The sequence below is a fragment of the Tursiops truncatus genome, chromosome 1 (genome assembly GCF_011762595.2).
Source record: "Tursiops truncatus isolate mTurTru1 chromosome 1, mTurTru1.mat.Y, whole genome shotgun sequence".
Classification (NCBI taxonomy): domain Eukaryota; kingdom Metazoa; phylum Chordata; class Mammalia; order Artiodactyla; family Delphinidae; genus Tursiops; species Tursiops truncatus.
The window spans coordinates 51,644,306-51,666,873 of NC_047034.1; the positions used below are offsets into that span (position 1 = coordinate 51,644,306).

At 42.2% G+C, this 22,568-nt stretch overlaps 1 protein-coding gene across 4 annotated transcripts in view; it reads left to right on the forward strand.

Annotated features, from left to right (window-relative positions):
- The window catches only part of SEC16B (SEC16 homolog B, endoplasmic reticulum export factor), a 98,706-nt gene that overhangs the window by 40,822 nt on the left and 35,316 nt on the right, over positions 1-22,568 (forward strand). For all 4 annotated transcript variants that reach the window (XM_073804023.1, XM_073804030.1, XM_073804035.1 and 1 more), the window contains exons 4-5: positions 20,441-20,794; positions 22,099-22,211. In XM_073804023.1, coding sequence (XP_073660124.1) covers positions 20,499-20,794; positions 22,099-22,211 — 409 coding nt within the window. In that variant the 5' untranslated portion in view covers positions 20,441-20,498. The remainder of the gene's footprint in view (positions 1-20,440; positions 20,795-22,098; positions 22,212-22,568) is intronic.

The window sequence follows — 22,568 nt, forward strand, 5'->3', positions numbered from 1 at the left end:
AGTGAGGGAAATGTGTGGAAAATGAGACCGCTAGATGGTCTTCGGATCAGGGTCACAAGTCTCATGTAAACTAAGGCCCAGTATGGTCAATAATAGCCTGAGCAGTAGAAGTGTTCTCGAAGAAGAAACGTTGTATTTTGAATATTCTTTCCTATCTTTTTTTTGCATTGATTCCTTTTCTCACCACCCTTGAAATTACCTTGAGTTTATCTTCCTCTCCTGATTTCTCGTAGCTGACATCACACACTTGGCATTTATTTACATTCTGCTTTTTATGGATTTCTATTTGTGTTCTTCATTTCATCTAGTTGAGTGATTATTAACAAGGTAATGGAGACTAGACTAATCATAAGACAAGATGGTAAATGCAGGTCATATTTATTTAAATGTTCTTTGCATAAAGCTAAGGAGGTGCTCTTTGCATATAAAGCAAGAATATGATAATTATAAGTGCCTTCTCTAGTTATGACAAGTCAGGTTAGGTAGGATCTATTCTTAATACTTACAGCACAATGTTGTGAGATGATCTCTGAGAGCCAGAGCCCTAAGTTCTACTGTGTGACCTTGGGCAAGTTATTTAACCTCTCTGAATCTCTAATTATTTCTATCTAAAATGATGAGTTGAATTCAAGATCCTTTTAGGATAAAAAATTTTTGCCTTTACTTTGAATTATTTTTTGTAGTTTAAAGTAAAAGAACAACATTTATTTTTAAAAGGTTATTTCTAAAACAGTTCTATAATTTAGAAATTTTATCTAAATCAGGTCTTCTTCTCATTTAAGTTTAAAATTGAGAGCTTCACCCATTCCTGAGTAATGAATATATACATATGATATATGCCTTCTGGTTTATACAAATATCTACTTAATTCACAGTCTTTATGGTGATGGGACATCTTGAATTTTCTGTGATTGCCCCAATTTAAAAAAACTCTGTGGTGTTTCCATATAAATAATTTTACATCCAAGTACATTCATATACCTCACTTCATTTTAATTCAGAAAATGTGGCCAGTGAATACATAGTGACCTTGCCCATATTTTAATTATGTAAAATGTGTTGGTTATTTGGTCATTGATCAATAAGAGCTTATTTCCCAATTTCTGGCTCTGTTGCCAAAAGCAGGATTGACTGGTCAATTCCAGCTCCCTTTTCCTCAATTGGCATTTTCCCAAATGATTCCTGAGTCACCTCTAGAGGCATAATCTGAGGCAGTATGGGTTACAGCCCCGTCACAACTTCTCTATGTGTGCAGGTGCCATGGGGCCCTCCCTCTGCACCACACTTCATGGGAAGGTGTGAAGATGTGACCCACCTCTGCCATCGATCTCAAAGGAGAGGAGAGCCGTGTGAGGTCTGGGCTAGAAGAGTGTTTTACATTTTGCTTTGGCATGGCTTGTCTGTTCCAGATAAGCACAAGAACATCTTCAGAATTCTGGAGTGTATTTGGAACACAAAGGAAAAAACCCAAATCTGTTTAAAATTCAGCAGAGTGCCTCAGAAGCATAAGAGTTCAGGCAAGTTACCACTTGTCAATACTTTTTACATAATAGAAACAGCTTTGGGCTTCCCTGGTGGCACAGTGGTTGAGAGTCTGCCTGCCAATGCAGAGGACATGGGTTCGTGCCCCGGTCCGGGAGGATCCCACATGCCGCGGAGCGGCAGGGCCCGTGAGCCATGGTCGCTGAGCCTGCGCGTCCGGAGCCTGCGCTCCACAGTGGGAGAGGCCACAACAGTGAGAGGCCAAAAAGTAAAAAAAAAAAAAAAAAGAACGTTCATAGAAACAGCTTTATTGTTTGTTCTGATTATATAAATAAAACTTTTTCTTTGAAAAAGATTGAAACACACATAAAATTACAGAGAATAAAATAAAAATCATGTGGAAGCCCACCACCATAAGATATCTAATTAACACTTTTGTAAACTTACACATACTTCTCTTTATACATGCAGATAATTTTATAGGAATGGGATGTAATAAATGCTGTTTATTGTGAAGGCTTTAAAAAAGTTACTTCCATCCCTAGTCATTGCCCTTGTACATCCTCCCCCTCAAATAAAGGAAGTATTATTAACTGCCAGGTACATATCTTTTGTATACTTTTATCTATATAGATACATAGTCATATATAACCACATATAATCATATATATCTATGCATATATAATAGCATGTGGGATAATATTATACTTTTTCACTCAATAATATGTCATAGAAACCCCAAACAGAATAATATTATACCTTTTTTGGCTCATTAATGTTCCACAGAAACCCCTTCAAGTTAACTGATGTAGCTCTAATTCATTATTTGTCATTAGATATCTGAATATCCCACAACATAAATGTCTCATAATCTATTAAAAAATATTCCTGTTCATGAGGATTCACTTTCAGTTTTCTGCCACTCCAAGCTCATCATTTTGTTTCAGCTCAAGCTCATAATTTTTTAATGAACTAAAATCTGTAATGCTGACTACAAGTCTCTAAATTTTACTTTTTCACTTTCTAATCCTGATTTTTTTTTTGGTCACTTATCAACTTGCTGTCATGATTGTTTAGAAAGTCAACATAATATTTAGGTTCCTTTTGGAATTCTCATCTAGATACATGAAGGGGTATGTGCCTTCTTTCTGTAATTCTGTAATAAAAGAGGTAGTGAGCTCTTTTACTGAGACCTTCTCAATATGGTGGTCAGATCATGTTTCCAGCCTCAGGATCTACACACAAATCATTCCGTTGGGAAACTGTTGCTGAAGCAGAAAGGTTCTGGGCAGCTGACGTGGCATCATGCTTTACAGTGTCTGCCAGTTGTGAGTAACAGCAGGCTGTCATGTTGGGACATAGCCGAAGCAGCAGCAGCAACTCCTGATTTAGGGGCAAAAGATGTAAGTACTTATTTTCACCATTAACCAATTAACCTAAACCAAACTCAAACTGAAGAATACTGAGGGAATACAATTCCCACTAGAGACCCTTCTACCAGATTCATTTGAGAAACATTTTGTCTTAACCAGAGTAGAAAGTTTCAAGCCAGCACATGGTTTTCAGCAAAAGGAAGAAACTCACAGGGTCTTGCTTGAAAAAAACAAACAAACAAACAAACTTCAACTGTGGTTAATGCCACTTTCAAGTCCTAACTCCTTGAAGCACCTGCATACTCTGGCAGGGGCTGTCCCCTGTGGGATAGAGTGCATTGCTAATGTGCAAAAGGACATGTGATTTCAACTTATATAAAAATTTTAGGCAGGTTTGGTTATGGGAAGATGAAAGGAGGCTTAGCAGTTACAGTGTTTGGGGGAGAGGAGAGAGCCTGTTAAATATTTTAAGGTGGATTCAAGCTGGTTAAAGCTGACTTAGAGGCAATGGTGGAAACTTCTGTTCTCGAGGTATATAGATGACTAGGGGTATGGTGCCTGCCAACCCAATGACAAATGAAGCCCTGGCAGGGATCCTTAGGTTGAGCTGCTGTTCCCAAGGCTCCCACCCTGGAAATCATGTCTTCAGTGTCTGGTATTTTCAGAGTTTCTAAACCATGTGTTTAGGGGTTGGTGATTTTTTTTTTTTCTTTCTGTTGAGACCTTTTACTCTGATGCTCAGCTCTTCATAAAACCTCACAAAGACCAACAGTGGTCCACCCTGAGTGTGGTTAACTTACTAACAGATATTTTTGATTGTTACCTCTATGCTGGGGACACCTAAGTGAACAAGATGGAAGGGGTCCCTGGCCCAGTGGAGTTTGCTGCCCAGCAAGAAAAACAGATGTTATGAGAGGAGGGATGAACAGTGGATGGGGAGTCAGGAGACCTGGATTTGGGTCCTGGCATTGATCCCATTAACCATATGGCACTCTGGGCTTCAGTTTATGTGCTATAAAATGAATGGGTGGGAAGGATAACCCCATCAGTAATTGATTCCTCATCTAGTGTGAGTTTTTCCCTTGCTGAACAGCTTTTTACATAGCACTGAATTTTCTCCACATCCAATTTGGGAACGGGTGTTTTATTTATAAAATAGATCTCACATGTCACCCACCAGGCTCTATCAAATGGTGATTTTTCTATAACAGAAACTTGAAGGATCCTTCCTGGACGGGCCCACATATGATATGATATTAATAGGAGGAAAGATTGTATCTGAGAAAGATGTCTTAAAGGTAGCAATTTCACACAGACTCACCTTAAATATCTATTTTCAAATGGTTATGGATCGGAACAGGTACTTTTCCAACTGCTGCTGATTTTTGAGGAGCAAAGACACAAGAGCCTGACACTAAGGAAAATGAAATTTCTTAAAATAAGTGTGACCCACAGGCTACAGCTTCAGAGGAATTAAACTGAGTCAAAAATAAGCCAGACTGTGGTTTCCAATAGAATAGAAAATACAAAAAAAAAAAGAAAAGAAAAATAATAGAAAATACCCACCACTGGGGACTGTGTGATACATCCTCAGCTTCCTGAAACCCAGCAAAATCAGCTCAGTCAATTTTAGCTTTGGAAACTGTGGGTGTCTCATTAACATGTTTTAATAGAATGAAGGAAAAGTCAATTTCTTTAGCATAATTAGTATGTATATTTTTTCTATCAGCCTTGCCTAGCCTAGCTCACAAAATTATCCACATGGGCATTCATACATTCCTTGCTGCCTCCCTCCCTTCTCAATGGCAAAAGTGTACTTTTTGACCCCTGAGTAATCTCTTCTCTTGGGCTATGAGCTCCATCCCCCTTGGCCTTCTCTCTTTTTCGTGTGTGTGTGCATTAAAAAAATTGTTTTTTAAATTTGTTTATTTTTTTGGCCACACCACAGGGCATGGCCTGTGGGATCTTAGTTCCCCTGACCAGGGATCAAACTCGTGCCCCTTGCAGTGGAAGCGTGGAGTCTTAACCACTGGACCACCAGGGAAGTCCCCGCCCACCACATCCATCACTCATGTCTCTTATTCTCCCATCTCTTTAGTTTCTCCTCTACACTGTCTTTCCACCATAGGTAAAAACATGTTCAAGTGTCTCCCATTTTATACCAACCAACCAACCAACCAGCCAGTGAACAACCACTCATGGTCCCTCCCTACTGTCAAGTTCTTATGTAACTTGATCTCTTACCGTTTTTGTTCTCTTTACTCTTCCTCTGTTTTGACCCCTTGGCTTCCTTGATGCTGTTATGACTCTACCTTCTTAGTCTTCATGAACTTCTCATTCTCTGCATTTTAGCCTTAATTATTATTAGTTTTTTAAAATTTTGAAACCTGTGCTATCCCTTGCCAATCTCATTCATATCCATGATTTTAATTGTGACTTGTGTGCTGATAACATGTAAATCAAAGCACATACAAATCTTCAGGAAAGAAGCAATGTATAAACAAATGAACACCACCCACCACATGTGTGTCCCTGCAGACTTTTGTCAGGAGCTCCTGACTCATATTCACTGCCTGAGACACCCTTAAGTATATTGTCCTGCGGACAGCAGTTCAACTTGCTATGGTCCACCCAGAACTTACATTTCCTCAGAATATGTGCTTCTTCCAGTAAAATGCACTTCAATCTTGATCAGGGACATCGCCATCTACCATCACAAGGCCAGAGCTGTGTAAATACAGTGAACCTCTAGATCCCATTTATTCTGCTTCCTTGTTTTCTCTTGAATCCGACACCTACCTCCTGCTCGTTTTTCCCCTTCCACCAGTGCTTTAGTTAAGTTTGCATTGACTTTAAAACGGAGGATGGTGGTGACTGCCTCTTAAGGCTCACCCTGCCCGCAGTCTGGCACTCCCCAAGCTGTTCTCTACATTGTGACTTGTCTGGTTTTCTAAAATACCAACTTAATGATGTCACTTCTGCTTTGGGTCTTTTAGAAGCCGCCTGAAGTCTTCAGCAAAAATCCAAGGCCTTCACCATTCAGTGCCAGTTTGCCCATCTGGCCTCCTTTCTCCCGCTCCCCTGAAAGGGCATTATCTTCCAGACTGATTGAATATGGTGGGTCATCAGAGCTTGTCCAGCTGGGCCTCCCCTCCATGCCTTTGAACTTACTGATTGCTCTTCTGGAACCACCCCCATGCCTCAGTTCACTTGACTAAGTCCTAATTATCTAACAAGGTTTAATGAGCGTTTTCCCCCCTAGGAGGATTTGCTTGAGTTGGCTGCCCTTCTGTGATCATATAATAATCTATGTAACATTTATCACTTTTAGTGATAATTTATTTGCCTTTCCAGTTGATGGTGAAAACCTAAACAACAGAATTATGTCCTTTATTTCTGTGTCCCTAATGTCGACAACAGCATGAGGCACATAGTATTTATTCAAGAAACTATTAGTGGGTGAATGAATGGGGGACAGATGGCTGCCTCCAGCTCCAGGTTGATATTCTATCACTTCAGTCAACCCAATGGGAAGCACACTTCTTTCCCAGTAGTTCAAGTGTAAGTTCTGGGAGCATGCTTCTTGGACATGTCCCTGGACATCTGCTAACTGCCAAATTAATCACTTTGGCCAGGGAGCTGCAGGACTCTTACTGTCAGGTATGAATTTTGCGTCCATTCATAGAACAAGGGGTGGGGTCAGTCACATACATGCTGTATAAACTGAGAGGGGGCAGGGAAGCTCATCAAAGGAAAACTAATGATTTATTACCAGAAGCTGGAGGATAGGATGCAGGGCAGGCAGAAATAGCACATGTTTGCCACACTGTGTGCAAACAGTCTGGGTACTGGGGACAGCTGGGGCTACACTCCGCTCTACTTGCTGGCGGAGGCAGCTAGGACAGTCTCTTCAGTCTCAGCCCTCATCACTTCTGTCTTTATCCATTCAAGCTGCTATGACGTGGTACCATAGACTGGCTGGCTTATAAACAACAGAAATTTGTTTCTCACAGTTTTGGAGACTGGCAAGTCTAAGATCAAGGTGCTGGCAGACTGGGTGTCTGGTGAGGGCCTGCTTCCTGGTTCATAGACGACCATCTTCTCACTGTGTCTTCACATGGAAGGAGGGGCACGGGATTTCTCTGGGGTCTCTTTTATAAGGGCACTAATCCCATTCATGAGGATTCTGCCTTCATGACCTAATCACCCCCCGAAGTCTCCACAAATACCATCAGATTGGGGATTAGGTTTCAACATACAAATTTTGGGAGGACACAAATATTCAGTCTATAGTAATTTTTTTTGCATTCTAGGCTCCAGCTACACTGAATATAAAACCCACTGATGATGTGCTGAGTGCACAGGCCCTCCTTCACCTCTGAGCCCTTATCATATCCATCCTCTTGCTGGGATCACCTTCTCTCGTGCTCTCCCTTCCCTCCTTCCAGGCTAATGAACTCATATCCTTCAGGTCTCCCTTGAGACATCTTTCCTTGCTGGAAAGCCTTCTCTGACTAGGTTTGGCAACTCTGCTGTGTGTTTCATCTGTTTCTTACTGCCATCCTCTTAGCACTGATTATTGGTGTTGCCTGTTACTTTGTCTGCAGTAAACTAACTCCAAGAGGATAAGGAACAATCTCACCTTGGGCACTTCCTGTGGCCTGCACTTAACACCTAAGACAATGCTTGGCACATAGTAGGCACTCAATAAATACATGATGAGTGAAGTACTCAGTTTCTCACCCATTTCTTGGTTATTAAATAGGAACCAGGATTCTTTTGGTTTCCTTCTACATAGTCCTGGGGCTTAGCAGCTTTTTTTTTTTTTCTTCAAAGAAGAGTGAGTCTTGTAGTATTTCTTTCTTTTTTTAAAAAAATATTTATTTAATTAATTAATCTCTATTTGGTTGTGCTGGGTCTTAGTTGTTTCAGGAGGGCTCCTTAGTTGCGGCTTGACGGCTCCTTAGTTGTGGCATGCCTGTGGGATCTAGTTCCCTGACCAGGGATCAAACCTGGTCCCCCTGCATTGAGAGCATGGAGTCTTAACCACTGCACCACCAGGGAAGTTCCCTTAGCAGCTTTTTTAGGGAGACTGTGGAGAGCCAGCTCATACAGGAGAAAATATTCTTATTACAATAAATAATAAATTAATATTTGTCCAAAATATTATTTATTGAATGAAGGAAATCATTTGAAAAATTCTCCCAGGGGCAAGGCTATATACCCCAGTCAGATTCATTCAGTGGCCTCATCCATCCAATGAACGACGTTTGGACCAGCACTAAGACGTGGTGTCATAGTGTCACGATGTCGTGGAGCATAGAAAGTATCGCATCTTTAGTGAAAAAGGAAGTATTCTTAGGAGGCTTGTACAGAAATGTCACAGAAACAATGTTGGGAAAGGCAGTAAGTATTTACTCAGCATGCAGAGACTCTATAATATTCACTTATGGGCTGCTCCCAGAAAATAATGAACTTTGGCCATCTCCCTTGTGATGACTGCAGATATTTATGCTTAGAAAAGAAACTTCTCCATCAGCTTGTCGTGCCCTTCAGCGTCCTCCAGAAACTGAAGTTGGAGCTTTGTTTTTTGGCATCATAAGTGGCTCCTATGGAAATTGCCCTGATGTGCTAAATTCAGCAATAGAGCAGCACTCCTGGGGATCTTGGCTATATCCGCAGTCACTTATTCCAGGCTGAGAGAACAAGAATGTGAGTGCCACTAAAATACGTGTGTGCACTCACGCTGTGCACACACGGGCTATTTCTGTACGCGGAATATCAGGCAGAGGAGTAGGACCAGCAAAGTGATATGCGCCTTTACTGACTGACAAATGGGACAAGGAGGAAATACAGAAATTAAGCTTTGAGTTTCTGTTTTTATGAACATATATATTCCTATTTATATGTCAAATTGAATGAACCTATTTACAGTGACTGATAGCTTTGAAGATTATGGAATAGATTTTGAAATAATTGCATTTTTGTATTAAATATATCACATGGCTATTACTAACCAGTATGTTTTTCTGAACAAAGCTTTGACTAGAAGTCCTGTAATTGATTTTCCTCCAATTGATGACTGATACTGGCACTGCGTGAGTTTAGTGAAAGCCCTTACCCTTTCTGGTCTCACTTTCATTGCTCTCTAAATGGACAAACTCTGTTGTTACCACTGGGTAATGTAAATAAAGAGCCAAGGCTGCCCACCACTGGGGAAGACAAGCTATGAATGCAGTGGATTATGATGATGAGAGAGGAGGCAGGAGAAAAATTAAAAACAATAACCTAAGATTAGATTCTAAGTCAGTAATAAAGAATAGCTAAGACAAAAATTAAATATGAACAGCTATGATAAAAGCACATAAGAACATATACCCTGAATAGCCCAGAAGGGAACTCTCCTGCTATGTTCTTTTACACAACAACACTGGCGACAAGCACGTGGTGAACACTTCCTACGTGCAGGCGTGACCAGCGCTTGGTGAACACTTCCTATGTGCAGGCGCTGTGCCACGTGCTTTTCCTAGCTCGTGCATTCATCTAGAATCAAATATTCATTGCACACCTCCTACATGCCATGAACAGTCCTTTGTCTCATTTATCCCACAACAACCTTCTGAAGATATCCATTATTATACAATCACTTAACAAATAAGAACACTTAGCCTGAGAGGTTAAGGAACCTGCTTGAAGTCTCACAGCTAGTCAGGGGAGGCTCTGGGACTCATCCAATTGGGACTGCAAAACCTGAGCTCCTAACCCTTATACTGTACCACACTCATGAGCTTTGCATACAGTTTAGATTGTTACCCCTTTAACAGCAGGTAAGGAACCCAGAAGAGGAAGAGGCAAAGAGATTTATTGCAAACCTCTATTTAACAGGCACTTTGGTGTTTTTCCATGTAACATTTCATTTCATCCACATCACGGCCCTGTGGCGTACTTTTTAGACTGCATTTTAAAGAGGAGGAGACTGGGGCTCATAGAGACTGAATGATGGTTTTACAAAGGCACATGGCTGGGAAATGGCGGTGTTAAAACTAAATCCAGGTTTCAATTCCTGTTTCCTTTCCCCTGGGCCTTTGCTACTCTTCAAAATGATTGAGGAAAGGAAGTTGTACAAGGAAACATAAACGGAATTGGGACTATGTAACCTGGAGAGGAGAAGGAGGCTGAGTGGCATGACGTTTTCCCCTATTCAAAGAGTTTAAATGGGTCTGAGTCATGCATGTGTGTTACCATCAAGGAAGAGTATCTTGACTCTAAAATATTGGGGTGTGTTTCTATTAGGAGTCTGATAATGTACCTTAACTGGAGACCAAACGCTTCCTGTCCCAGCTAAACTGGGAGAGTCACTGGCCTCCTGGGTACCCTGTAGAATCTTATATAATAGAGGATTTTTATCCAGCAGTGGAGAGCTTGGAGTGCTACAGGTCTGTAAATCAAAGAGCTGTATGCCTTGGCCTGAGTTTCTCTGGCTTAGACACTGCTTCACCTGCAGGGATGGATTCCTTCCAGAGATTTTTTTCCAGGTCATCAGTTACATGTCTGAATGTCTGCTCTTGTTCGGAATGTGTCTCTCAAACATTTCCATCAAATGGCAGGGAGTGATTCCTGGGGGTGCAGGGGATGTATATGTGAATGTGTGTGTGTGTGTGTGTGTGTGTGTGTGTGTGTGTGTGTGTGTGGTGTGTACCTGCCCGTTGCAAGTACAAAAATTTTTTGAAGTTTCTCATCGTTGTAAAAATTAATACAAATTTGAATTTTATTCCGTAATATTCAATAGTACAATATTTGTGTTTGTTAAAAATTAAAATAATATTTTAAACAGCTTATAAAATAAAATTAGTGCTGATCCTGTGGCATCCTGCACTGTCCCTGGGGCTACAATAGTCCAGAGTGAGAAGCATAGGACTGCATTTTCGTGAAGTTTCTAATTCTGATGTTTTTACGTTAACCCATTCTTTTTTGTCGTATGTAGTTATGAGACATAGTTTCTCGATTTTCCCTTGATCTCATGGTTCAGTGGGGACACCGGGTTAAATGTGAAGGAGGAGTTGTGGATTTCAGAGCAGTAATGGATCATCAATTAATTCCTGACTGATGACTTGTACAGAACGCTTCCTAAGCACTTTATAGCATTTTCAGGGAAATGGTAACAGTTAACATTTATTGAGCATTTACTATACGTCAGGTAGTTTGTAGTTTTTTAACCTAATTTTACTCTTAAACAATAACTCTCTGAGAAAAGTTCTATTATTGTCATCCCCATTTTATAGAGGAAGAAAAGGAGATACAGAATAACTTGCTCAACTTCTTGCAGCCAGCAGACAGTGGGGCTGAGATTCACACTCAGGTGGCCTTATTCTGCTTCCTTCCTATTGGCTTTGCGGCCTCGGAGGACACTCCCAGCATTTATAGCCTTTTATTTCATTTAGCAGGTGCATGAGTCACCTTTGCCTGATGGAGCTTGACGTGGGGTTAAAAGTCACAGCAGCATCCAACTGCCACCCCACTCATCCTGGTTCAGGGGGCATCAATAAAATGGGAGGGGCAAAGAGTGGAGAAAGTAAGGCCCCCTCTGCCAGCCCAGGGCTGATAAGGAAGAATGGAGGCCTTTGTCTTCATGAGTGGTACCCTCCTTCTCTAGCACCTGGTAGCAGAGGCGGAATCGGGGGGTCAGGTGTGCAGGCAGCCACAGGGGTGGCATTTAAAGGACCCCTTTTGTCAGGGCTCACATACAGAGTTCCTTGATCCTGTAGGAAACCAATAAAGTAACCAAACCTTCACTTCTAGGACTGTGGTGAGAGCAACATTCCCAGGATTGGCATGAGTAGCTTGTGATGCCTGTGCCAGGCTAATTGTCTCTGGCCCTTAGACCATGTTTTCCTGGCACTCGTCCTTCCTGATAATGGAACTGCTGACAGGCACATGCTGCTCTGCCTCTCGCCTGCCACCCAGCTTACCGGAAGGAAGGGGTTGAAGCCTTGGTGGCCAATCCCTGGCCAAGGCCATGAGCTTCGGATCTCCAAGGCTGGCTTCAGGGTCTGGCTTTGCTGGAGTCAAGAGGCTGCTCGACGCTAAACCTTCCCCAGGTCTCCTTCCTGGAGTCACAGCTATGAGATGCTGGCTGACTGAAAAGCATCTCAGTGTATCAGATATTTTTGGAAAGGTGGGTATAGGCATTATCCTGTCAGTCCCACTTCAACTAAGGCTTTTTAGTTTGAATTGTGATTGAATGTTTTTCTTTCACTGTCCTATTGGAGAGGGTCTCTTAAGTATTTCTAGGGACCTCAGTTTAACAAGGTATGCAGAGAATTTGTGTTTCTGTCTCAGTTATGACCCACGTGGCATACCTTTAACCACTCTCTGGTCAGTCCTCTTAACTCACTGCCTCAACATTCCCTTTTACTTTCTCTAGGAACTCCCTGTTAGAGTTTAATTCTATACTCAGGCTGTAAAAACTACTGGATACGATCTGCAGTAAGGCTGTTGCTGCTATAAATTTCAGATGTCCATTCATTTATAAATAAAATCTTTATTGCGCTCTTATCACACACTGGGCACCGTCTAGGCACTGTGGTCATAGCCTGGACCAAACACAGATACTCAACGTCCCCATGGAGTTTCAAATCTGTCTAAGGGTCCCATAACAGCTGCACTTCCTGCCTACTTGTTCCTCTGAGGACATGTTCCTGGTTAAAGCCCACTCCCAGTTTCCACACGGGCCAATCCAAACATTCATCACGTTTCTCAGGTCTCTCTCTAAATGCTCACCCTGATCTCTAGCAGTCTACCCCACAGAGAGGTCTCAGTATCCAGTCCCTTTTTGTACAAACTTGCCTCCATCCATGCCCGTCTTCACCCCCTTTATCTCTTTCTCGGAGGAAGAGATGCCCTTCCTCTTAGCTAGGCTTAACTTTTGCTCCTATGCTCTGGGTCCAATGTGATCAGCCTCTTTTGAGATTTATTCCTCCAGTAATTGTATTTGCTTTCTGTATCTCCAATCTCCGTATGAATCAGCATGTAACTCCCTTTCATCTTGTCCACCCTAAACCAATTCTTCAATCCCAAGTGCCTCATAGTAGTCCCGGCTATCGTCCCCTTTTCTTCACATCCAAGCTTCTCGAAAGAGTAATTCTACTTGCTTTCTCCTTTTCCTTACTTTCCATTCTCTGTGTAAGTGATTTCTGTGTCTAATTCCTCATTCCCTTGACCATAGTTCTACTGAGATTGTTCATGTTATGATCATCAAACCTCCTCGGTGGTTAACCCAGTGTGTGGAGAACACTTTCACTGTTGCCTCTCTCAGTATTTCTCCTATTGTCAGTATTGTTGACCACGCTCCCATTTCTGAAGCCATCACCTCCCCTGCCTTCTAGGACACCATCCTCTCCTGGCTTTCTGCCCACCTTCCGGCACTTCAGTGATGTCTTTCACAGGCTCCTGTTTCTGTGTCCAGCTCTTCAATGTTGCTCTTCCTCAGAACTTCTCCCTAGGACTTCTCTTCTAACTTCAAACTTTTCCTAGGCAATACTACCCATACCTGTGGCTTCAATCACCACGTCTCTCTCCCTAGACCCCTTTCTTAAGCTCTACACTCTTACAACTGACTTCTCACTGACCACACTTACCTCTGTCCACAGGCCCCTCATAATTAGCACGTTCAGAGCTGAAGTTGTCATCTTCTCCCACCAAACTGGCTCCTCTTCCAAGATTATTATCCCAAAAAGGGGCAGTGTGGTTCTGTCTTTATAGCCTGAAAACTTGAGATTGTCCTTGACTTTTCCTTCTCCTTCATTTTCTACATTCAACAGAGTGTCAATTCATGTTGATTCTACTTTATATTCATATATCTGTTCCTTCTCTTCCAACCTCTTTGCAGTTGCTCTAGTTGAGGTATTCATTGGTCTTGCCTGTTTGTGGGTTAACCTTGAACAGCACATCTCCCTGTTTCTAGTTTTGCACATGCCCCCGTGCTTCCTCCTATTTGAAAAATTTATACCCATTAGAATAATGATTGCGTTGCATATTGATTGCATATTTGAATTTCTACTGCTCCACCAGACTGAAAGCTAGGGCAAGGATTATATGCCATTTATCTCAGTATCCCCAGTGCAAGTGACAATGCTGGGCATATAATGGGTGTTCAAAAAACAGTTGCTTAGTGAATAAATGACTTCCAGAGTCGTCTTTCCAGAAGAGCAGACTGAGCACAATCGATCAATCTTGGATGCTTTGGGGAGCCACTGCTCCATTTTAGCAACATGAGTGCATAATTAGTTACTGACATGACAACACCACATTTGGATATAGTATTTTTATTTATTTATTTATTTTTTTATTTTTTTTTGCGTTACGCGGGCCTCTCACTGTTGTGGCCTCTCCTGTTGCGGAGCACAGGCTCCGGACGTCCAGCCGCTCCGCGGCATGTGGGATCTTCCCGGACCGGGGCACGAACCCGCGTCCCCTGCATCGGCAGGCGGACTCTCAACCACTGCGCCACCAGGGAAGCCCTGGATATAGTATTTTTTGTTGTTGCTATTTTTCATCCTTTAATTGGGAAATATTAAAAAGAATATCCAGTGTGGATAAGAATGTTCAGAAAGTTCTTCTCACGTAGAGAATAGACTTGAGGACATGGGGAAGGGGAAGGGTAAGCTGGGATGAAGTGAGAGAGTAGCATTGACATATATACTCTACCAAATGTAAAATAGATAGCTAGTGGGAAGCAACCACATAGCACAGGGAGATCAGCTTGGTGCTTTGTGACCACCTAGAGGGGTGGGAAAAGGAGGGTGGGAGGGAGACTCAAGAGGGAGGGGATATGGGGATTTATGGATACATACAGCTGATTCACTTTGTTATACAGCAGAAACTAACACAGCATTGTAAAACAATTATACTCCAATAAAGATGTTTAAAAAAAAACTTAAAAAAGAAAGGTATTCTTATGCATTGCTAGTGTGGGTGTAAATTGCTATAATATTCTTAGAAAGAAATTTATAAAAATTAACAAAAATATAACCTCTGACCTAGGAATCTTGCCTTGGATATAGTATTAATCAAATATAATACTAGTTGATTTTGTCTTTTAAAATAATGTAAGTTTATTGTAGAAAAGTTAGAAAATATGGACAAACAAGAAGAGAAAAATAAAATCACCTGCAATCCCATTACCCAGACAGATAATTACTGTTCATCTGTTGACATAGGGCCTCTCAGTTTGTTTCCTAAATTTTTACTTTTAGTAAAGAAATGGGGTCAAGCCTGGGGCATGTCTCAGCTGCTGAGCTGTCCCTTGCAAGAGTCAACAGTCATTAAATCATAGTGCTCACGGATTCATGGCAAACCTGACCTAGATCTAGGTGGGTGTTCACATCTACCAGCACTATTCTGGTGGGAAGAGATTAGCAGCATCATTAGCAGTGATGATGCTTTCGTTAGATAGATGTCAAACTAGGGTAGTTATTCCTGGTTGAAGCAAGATCCTCTTAGTGGTCTGACGTTTGGAAAGGGTGGCAGAGACTGGGAAAGGAAATTCACAACAATTAGCAACTGGCCAGGGCTCCAATTCCAGTGGATAGTTGGAATGCAGAACAGGAATCAGGCAAGAGGACAGGACACTTGGGGAAGAGATAATGTGAAGACTATAACTGTTCTAGCATGTGGGAGCCTGTGGGATCATGCCAGGGCACTGCAGCCAGGACTTGAGGTGACAAGACCAATTTTAGCCCAACTCCTGTTGGGGATGAGCTGCTAATGTATTCTCAAACTGAGTGAATTTTGTTAGGAATCAGGAAGACTTGCGTTACCAGGTTGAAAGACTTAGTAACTGTTGATATATGGGGCTGGGGAAGGCAGGGACTGGTAAATCCCAAACTTTTGGAGTGGTGAGATCCCATGCGATCTATTTCATTCCATGACCCATATAACTGTGGTATGCCATATGTCTATATAAAATAATTTAAACTAATTAAAATTAATTTTGGTTGGTGAGTGTTTGAAGAGTTTCATAATAACACTTGAGATAATTAGGGACGCTTTGGGATGTCACAAAAGGAGCATTTGGAATAACTGAGCTAGATGTTTAAACCAGAGACGTGCAACGAAGCCTTGTAAAAGAATGACGATTCTGTGTTGAAAGAGCACTGGAATAGGAGTTAGGAGTTTGGAGTTGTAATCATTATGCCGATAAACTGATTATTGAAAAACAACAACAACCTGGCTTTGTAGCACTTGCCAATTTCTGTGGTGTAAATACTCTCACTGTGGTGGATTTCAAATAATCAATGGTCTAACTACTGGCTCACACAATTCCTGAATATTTAATAATCAGCTCTTGTAAGCCCAATGCAAGACAGGTCCAGTACATCAATATAATCTTAACTGAGTTTCTAGTTAGCTTTGTGACGTTGGGTAAATCACTTAATCTCTCTGGATCTTAGTTTTATTACCAACGAAGTGAAGTTGCTAAAATAACCTGTAAGGTATCTTCCAAAGTCAACATTTCAGTAATGTAGCTGGTGTTATAGGGCAGGACTAACGTCATGTTATAAGCCAAAAGAGTTACATCAGATTTTTCTGAATGTTATTGTGAGATATTGGGACAGATAATTTGATATCTGAGTCTGTGTCATAATCAACCATGTTCTGACTCCTGCTGTCAATGTGTGTGTCCTTCTCCAGTACCTCTTCCCAGGAGGATTAAAAATGGCAGTGCAGCCATTAGTGAGTCAAACCTCACCAGTGGGGTAAGAAACCATGACCCAGAGTCAGAGAATTCTACACTCAGTTGTCAGGTCCTAGGAGTCAGTTGTAGGGCCGTGACAAAGTCTTATAGCTTTGGTACCTTACCCTATCTGACCATGAGACCAACCGTGGCGGTCTTGCCTGGACTAATAACAACATGAGAAGTTAATTTGCTTGAAGCTTTTTAGAACCAAGGGCTGTGTCCTTCATGTCTATGTGTGTCAAATCCTGATACATAATAAGGACTCAGTGTTTGTTGAAAGAAAGAATAAACAATCTGAGCCTTTTTAGAGCAAATTCTGAGTTTTATTTATATTTACCCCCAGCTTTATTTAGATATAATTGACATATAACATATAAGTTTAAGGTGTACAGCATGATGATTTGCTGACTTTTAAAATATTAATTCAAAAGTGGACATGAGCTACTCTGTACTTACCTAAAGAAATGTATTTTTCAAACAAAGAAATTACTTTCTTGTAATAGAAAACTTCTCAGTGCCTTCAGTTCAATATTGGGAATTTAAATTTGCCTTCCATCTAGATAACACAACTGATGCACAACCAGAATCCAATGAAGAGAAACATGAATGAGAAAAACCCAAACTGGGCATTTACTACCCACCAGGGAGTACTCTGCCTGCCTCAACCAGTAGAATTAGCTCATCTCTTTTGAAAGGAACAGATAATACTTATTTAAAGAGCATACATAATTATATATCATGTGCCACCTTGCCAACATTTACAGGTATACCTCGTTTTATATCGCTTCACTTTACTGTGTTTTTTACAAACTGAAGGTTTGTGGCAACCCTGCGTCAGACAAGTCTGTCGGTGCCGTTTTTCCAATAACACTTGCTTTGTGTCTCTGCGTCACATTTCGGTATTTATTACAATATTTAAAACTTTTTCATTATTATTACATTTGTTTTGGTGATCTGTGATCAGTGATCTTTGATGTTATTATTGTAATTGTTTTGGCATTTTTTTTTGCAACAAAATGTTTTAAAATTAAGGTATATTGTTTTTTAGACATAATGCTATTGCACACTTTAATAGACTACAGTACAGTGTAGATGTAACTTTTATACGCCCTGGGAAACCAGCACATTCTTGTGACTCGCTTTGTTGCAGTGGTCCGGAACTGAACTGGCAATATCTCTGAGGTCTGCCTGTACTCCTCACGATGACCCTCATAAGCTAAGTACTGTTATTCCCCTTTTAGAGAAGAAGCTGAGAGGCTGAGCGATAGAGCCACTCGTGGCCGAGCCAGGAGTTCACAGCCCATAGGCCACGCTCTTCTCCCCGGGTCAGGCTGCCTCAAGGCTTTCTGCACTTCCTCTCCCTCGGGTCTCTGCTCCTTGTTTGCTGTGGGGGTCTGGATGCTTTGTCACATGTCACTTGTGAGTGAACCTGGCTCAGCCTACGACCAGGCAAACAGAAGCAGCAGCCTCTGACAGGGTTGTGAGCAAATACTCCAAGCCGGGTCTGGCCGACTGGGGGAGCTGCGCTGTACTTTGCCCTCGTGAATCGGCTCCATGGAGGCCGTGGCAAAGGTAGCTGACAGGCTGTAGATCTGAGGGCCAGGTAAGTCTTGGTAGATGTGGCACCTGGACTTTGACAGTGTCCAGGAGGAGAGCAGACACTCCTGGAGCTGCGCTGAGGGAAGGTGGTGGAGAGCCGTCAGAGCAGGTGTGTGGGAATGCTAGCGCCCTTGCTTGCTTTGTCTTGGCTGTACTTGCTGTACTGTCGAATTAGGAAAGGCAATACTGACCTTAGTGGGACCAGGGAGGGTCATTTACGTGATGTGTGAGTATGACTTGTCACCGTAGATGTAATGCCTTCATTTGGAGAATCTTAGGTGCTTTTCATTTGGGGTCCTTAATTGTAACCTGAGGTCTAACCTGCTGGAGTTGATATCTTGGCAATGAAAATCAATTATAGTTGACTTTGGCAAAGGGACTGGGTATTGCGCCTTTGCAGTCGGAGGAGGGCTGTCTAGTGAAAATATCTGGAACAAGGTGGAAGAAGCTTTCTTCTTGTTGAAATTGCTTGTGTCCAAATGCTATCAAGTTCCGTGGGCCTTCAGGAAAAACCCATTTAGCCTTTCACTGTGTCCGGGGCATTTGGCCTCTGCTGGGATTTGCTGGAAAAGGCTCTCATCGCACCTGACTTTTTCAAGCAAGTGGGCTGACACGGGAAGGAAGGTGCAGGTTTTCCTGAGCTGGATTGCTCTCGAGGTGGAAGGCACTTCTGTGCTTTGTTCTTCTGGTATGTTCTGCTTACAGCTCTCGGCTCATAGCTGTGGACCCTGGCTCCGCCGCGTTCAAGCAGTGTGACGTCTTGATTTCAACACACACCCTTTGACCTTTTGTTCTGATATTCATTTTTATATTGGGCTGGGAGTTTCAGGAGTGGGAGCAAGTTGACTGGATCCGATCAGAACTTTTCAACGTAAAATAGTTCCCAAGGGGGAAGAAACACGGGGTGTGACTGAGCTGTGTATTCTGACACGAGAGACTCCTGAGCAGCAGTAAGGTGTGATGTGTGCTTTTTCTTTGGGGGCAGCTGGACGCGGGTGCTGCTCTGTGATACAAGCAGAGAAGCTTGGAAGGTATCTTGTCCTCTGGAGCTATTTCCCATTTTGAAGCATAAGTGGGGAAAATCAGTTTGATGCTGGGGAGACTTCCAGGTTTTAAAATCTCCAGACACGGCTCTCTAGTTTGTCAGGGAAGCAATCCCAAACTTGCGTCTCATCGCCTCCCCTGGAGCAGGGGCAGGAATGGCCAGATTATAGGGCCTAGTTCTTCTAAGACTTCAAGGATTCAGAAAAGATGTCTCTTGAGGTCACTTTAAGCTCCTTTTTATTTAGGAAATGTCTTCAGCTGCTCACACTACCCTAATCTTTATCTCTGATAACACTAACTGTTATTTATTGAACAATTACTATATACCAGCCAGAGTGTAAGGATCTCTGACTCTGACAGTGACCCTGTCAGCTCATTATGGTCCTCATTTTATGGGTAAGGAAATTAAGGCTTGAAAAATTTAACTAGCTAATAAGTGGCAGAGTTAGGATTTGAACTGTGGTCTAGCTCTGTCTAAGGCCCACTCTATTTCTATGACAGCATACGGCCTCCATAGTAAACGTTGAATAAACATTTACTGGTGGAATATGTGAACACACATGTATTTTTAAATTTTTATTTTATTTTTGGCTGTGTTGGGTCTTCATTGCTGCGCGCGAGCTTTCTCTAGTTGTGGCGATCAGGGGCTACTCTTCGTTGTGGTGTGTGGGCTTCTCATTACGGTGGCTTCTCTTGTTGCAGAGTACAGTCTGTAGGTGCACGGGCTTCAGTAGTTGCAGCACGCGCGCTCAGTAGCTGTGGTGCATGAGCTTAGTTGCTCCACGGCATGTGGGATCTTCCCGGACCAGGGATCGAACACATGTCCCCTGCCTTGGCAGACAGATTCTTAACCACTGTGCCACCAGGGAAGTCCAGCACACATGTATTTAATTGGGATACTTTGATAGTGTTTTGGAGCTTCATCTATTACTGTTCTCTCTCCCATGCCTCCCACATCTATTGTTGCTCCAAATATACTTTTTAATTTTTATAGCAACATCAGTATAGTTGTCTAGCCTGTTATTTATTTCAAATATCTCCTTAAGATTTTTTTCAGCTACCTCTGTATCAGTGCCTGTGTGGTTTGTTTTAGATAGAAGATTTTGAGGACCGTAGGTGCTTCTTTCACAAAACCTAATTAACCTTCATGTTTGGATATAGGCCTAAAATGATGATAATTTTTTTCTTTCTGTTTTGTCTGTAGGAAGATAAAATAACTACACAACTGACTCAAAACACGAGAGAAATTCAGAAGGTCAGGGATGAAGCCTTGGGTTCCCCAGTGGCCGCCTCAGCCAGAGGGGAGGCCCCCAGCACCATCAAGGGATCCAGACCGAGGGCTTCAGAGAGATAGATACTATCGGCCTATTCGTCACTCTTGGCACAATGGAGAGAGGGTCCAACAAGAACAAGACATGGGCAGGAGCCCCCAACCACAGCAGGACCCTGGGGCAGACCACCAGCAGCCTCACTACGCGTCCAGGCCTGGGGAATGGCATCCGCCTGTGTCCAGGGATGACTATTATAAAGGTGGTTATCCCAGTCAGTTGTATTCAAGGTATGGGTTTAGAGCTGGAATTGACCCAGCTCTCCTAAATGCTTACAAACAGATTGCTCTTTTCCTTGTTCCTTTTCCTTTTATTTCTCCTCTTTTTCTTCTTTTTCCTTCTCCACCCTACTACACTGACTTAGCTATACCCTTTCCTCTCCCAAATTGGATTTTGGTGACTGAAAATATAATATTTTCCTTTCTTTATCCCCTAGGGGAGCTTCTTAAAGAAGCCATCACAATGTGATTGGGTGATGCGGGGAGAGGGTAGAAAGAATGATGAAATTCAAGACAGCAGATGAGACCCTCTTACTCTGGGATCACAAAAGGCAATGTTTGTAGACTCTGGAAAAGCTTTTCCTATGGACCTCTATAAAAAGTTCCTTATCCTCTTTGGAAGACTCTGACCCAGGGTTAGCACTGACCCACCAGCACCAAGAAGAGCCCTAGTGCCTAGAACATCACCTAGAGTGTGATGGGTACAGAAATAAACAATGTATTGAGTGAATGAATGGGAACTTAAAAAAAAATCAGAGAAAGCAAATACAAGCTTGTAGGCTCCAAATTCAGAATGAAGAGGTCTCAGTGAGGTAATTCTAGGAGAATCTGGAGAATCTGGAGTTCCTCCTCCTGGACTTCATATTTAATGTTGCAAGCCATCTATTTTCTACTTTAACTTTTTCAGCTGAGGTGATGTTTTCCTGCCTCCAGATTTAGGGTTGAAATTATGACAATTATTGTAAAGAATTCTGCCCCTATGAAATAGTAAAGAATTATTAATTGATAAAGATACTAACAACATGACGTTCCTTTGTTGAATTCACGAAGGAAGGTATGTTAAGGACAGAGGCAATAAAAGCAATCAGATTTAAGATGGTCCAACTTGACTTTTTCATCTCATTGCCATCTATAATATGCATGGGAATTGCAGTGGTATATGAGGCACTTACACAGTCTTCTTGGGAAGGGGTTTCCTAAGGTGATGTCAGAGCAGGGTTTTCTCAGATAATATTTTGTGTTGTTGGTTGTGTGTGTATTGGAGGAGCAAGAGGGACCATGGGAGGGAGAATGAGACACTTGGCTATGGTTTTGCTATAAAAATTGCAGCCTTGTTCTGACACAACGGTCCTACTCCTGCTCTGATCCTGGATTTTTTGGTTATGGGATCCAGAATGAACCGTGGCTTTAGAGCAGATTCTAGACAGGGGTCACAGTTCTGTCCTCTGAAGTTGTTTCGTTTGTCAAGTCCTCCGTTGGTTTTTCTCTTTACCATGCTCATCCTTGAATGACTGGTCTTCTTTGTGATCCTTTAGGCCGGGCATTGAGGATCTCTATCAAAGCTATCACTCTCCAGCCCTAAGGGAAGAATATGCTTATGGAAGTTATTACTACCATGGACACCCGCAGCAGCTGCGGGAAGAAGGAGGTACGGAATAATCTCCAAGAAGCCTTTGGGATGGTGCAGCTGGTCAGATAGGGCAGAGGGCAAAGGGGCCGTGCTCGGAGCCTCACCCTGGGTCTCCTGCTGGGCTGAGGTAGAGCCCCAGCCTCACCTGCTTCTTGCTTGGCCAGATGAGGCCACAGCAATGACACTACTGCTAAATGTCTTGAGAAGAAGAGATAGAAAAGAGTCGTTTTTCTTTGTACGTGTAGATGACGGCACTGACACTGTTACTACATTACTAGTATTATGGGTAGTTTGTACTTCATCCATATTTTTCTTCTAAGATTATAGTCTCTGACCAAGTAACAGTGAAGCCAGCTCTTAACAGTGAAGTCATCA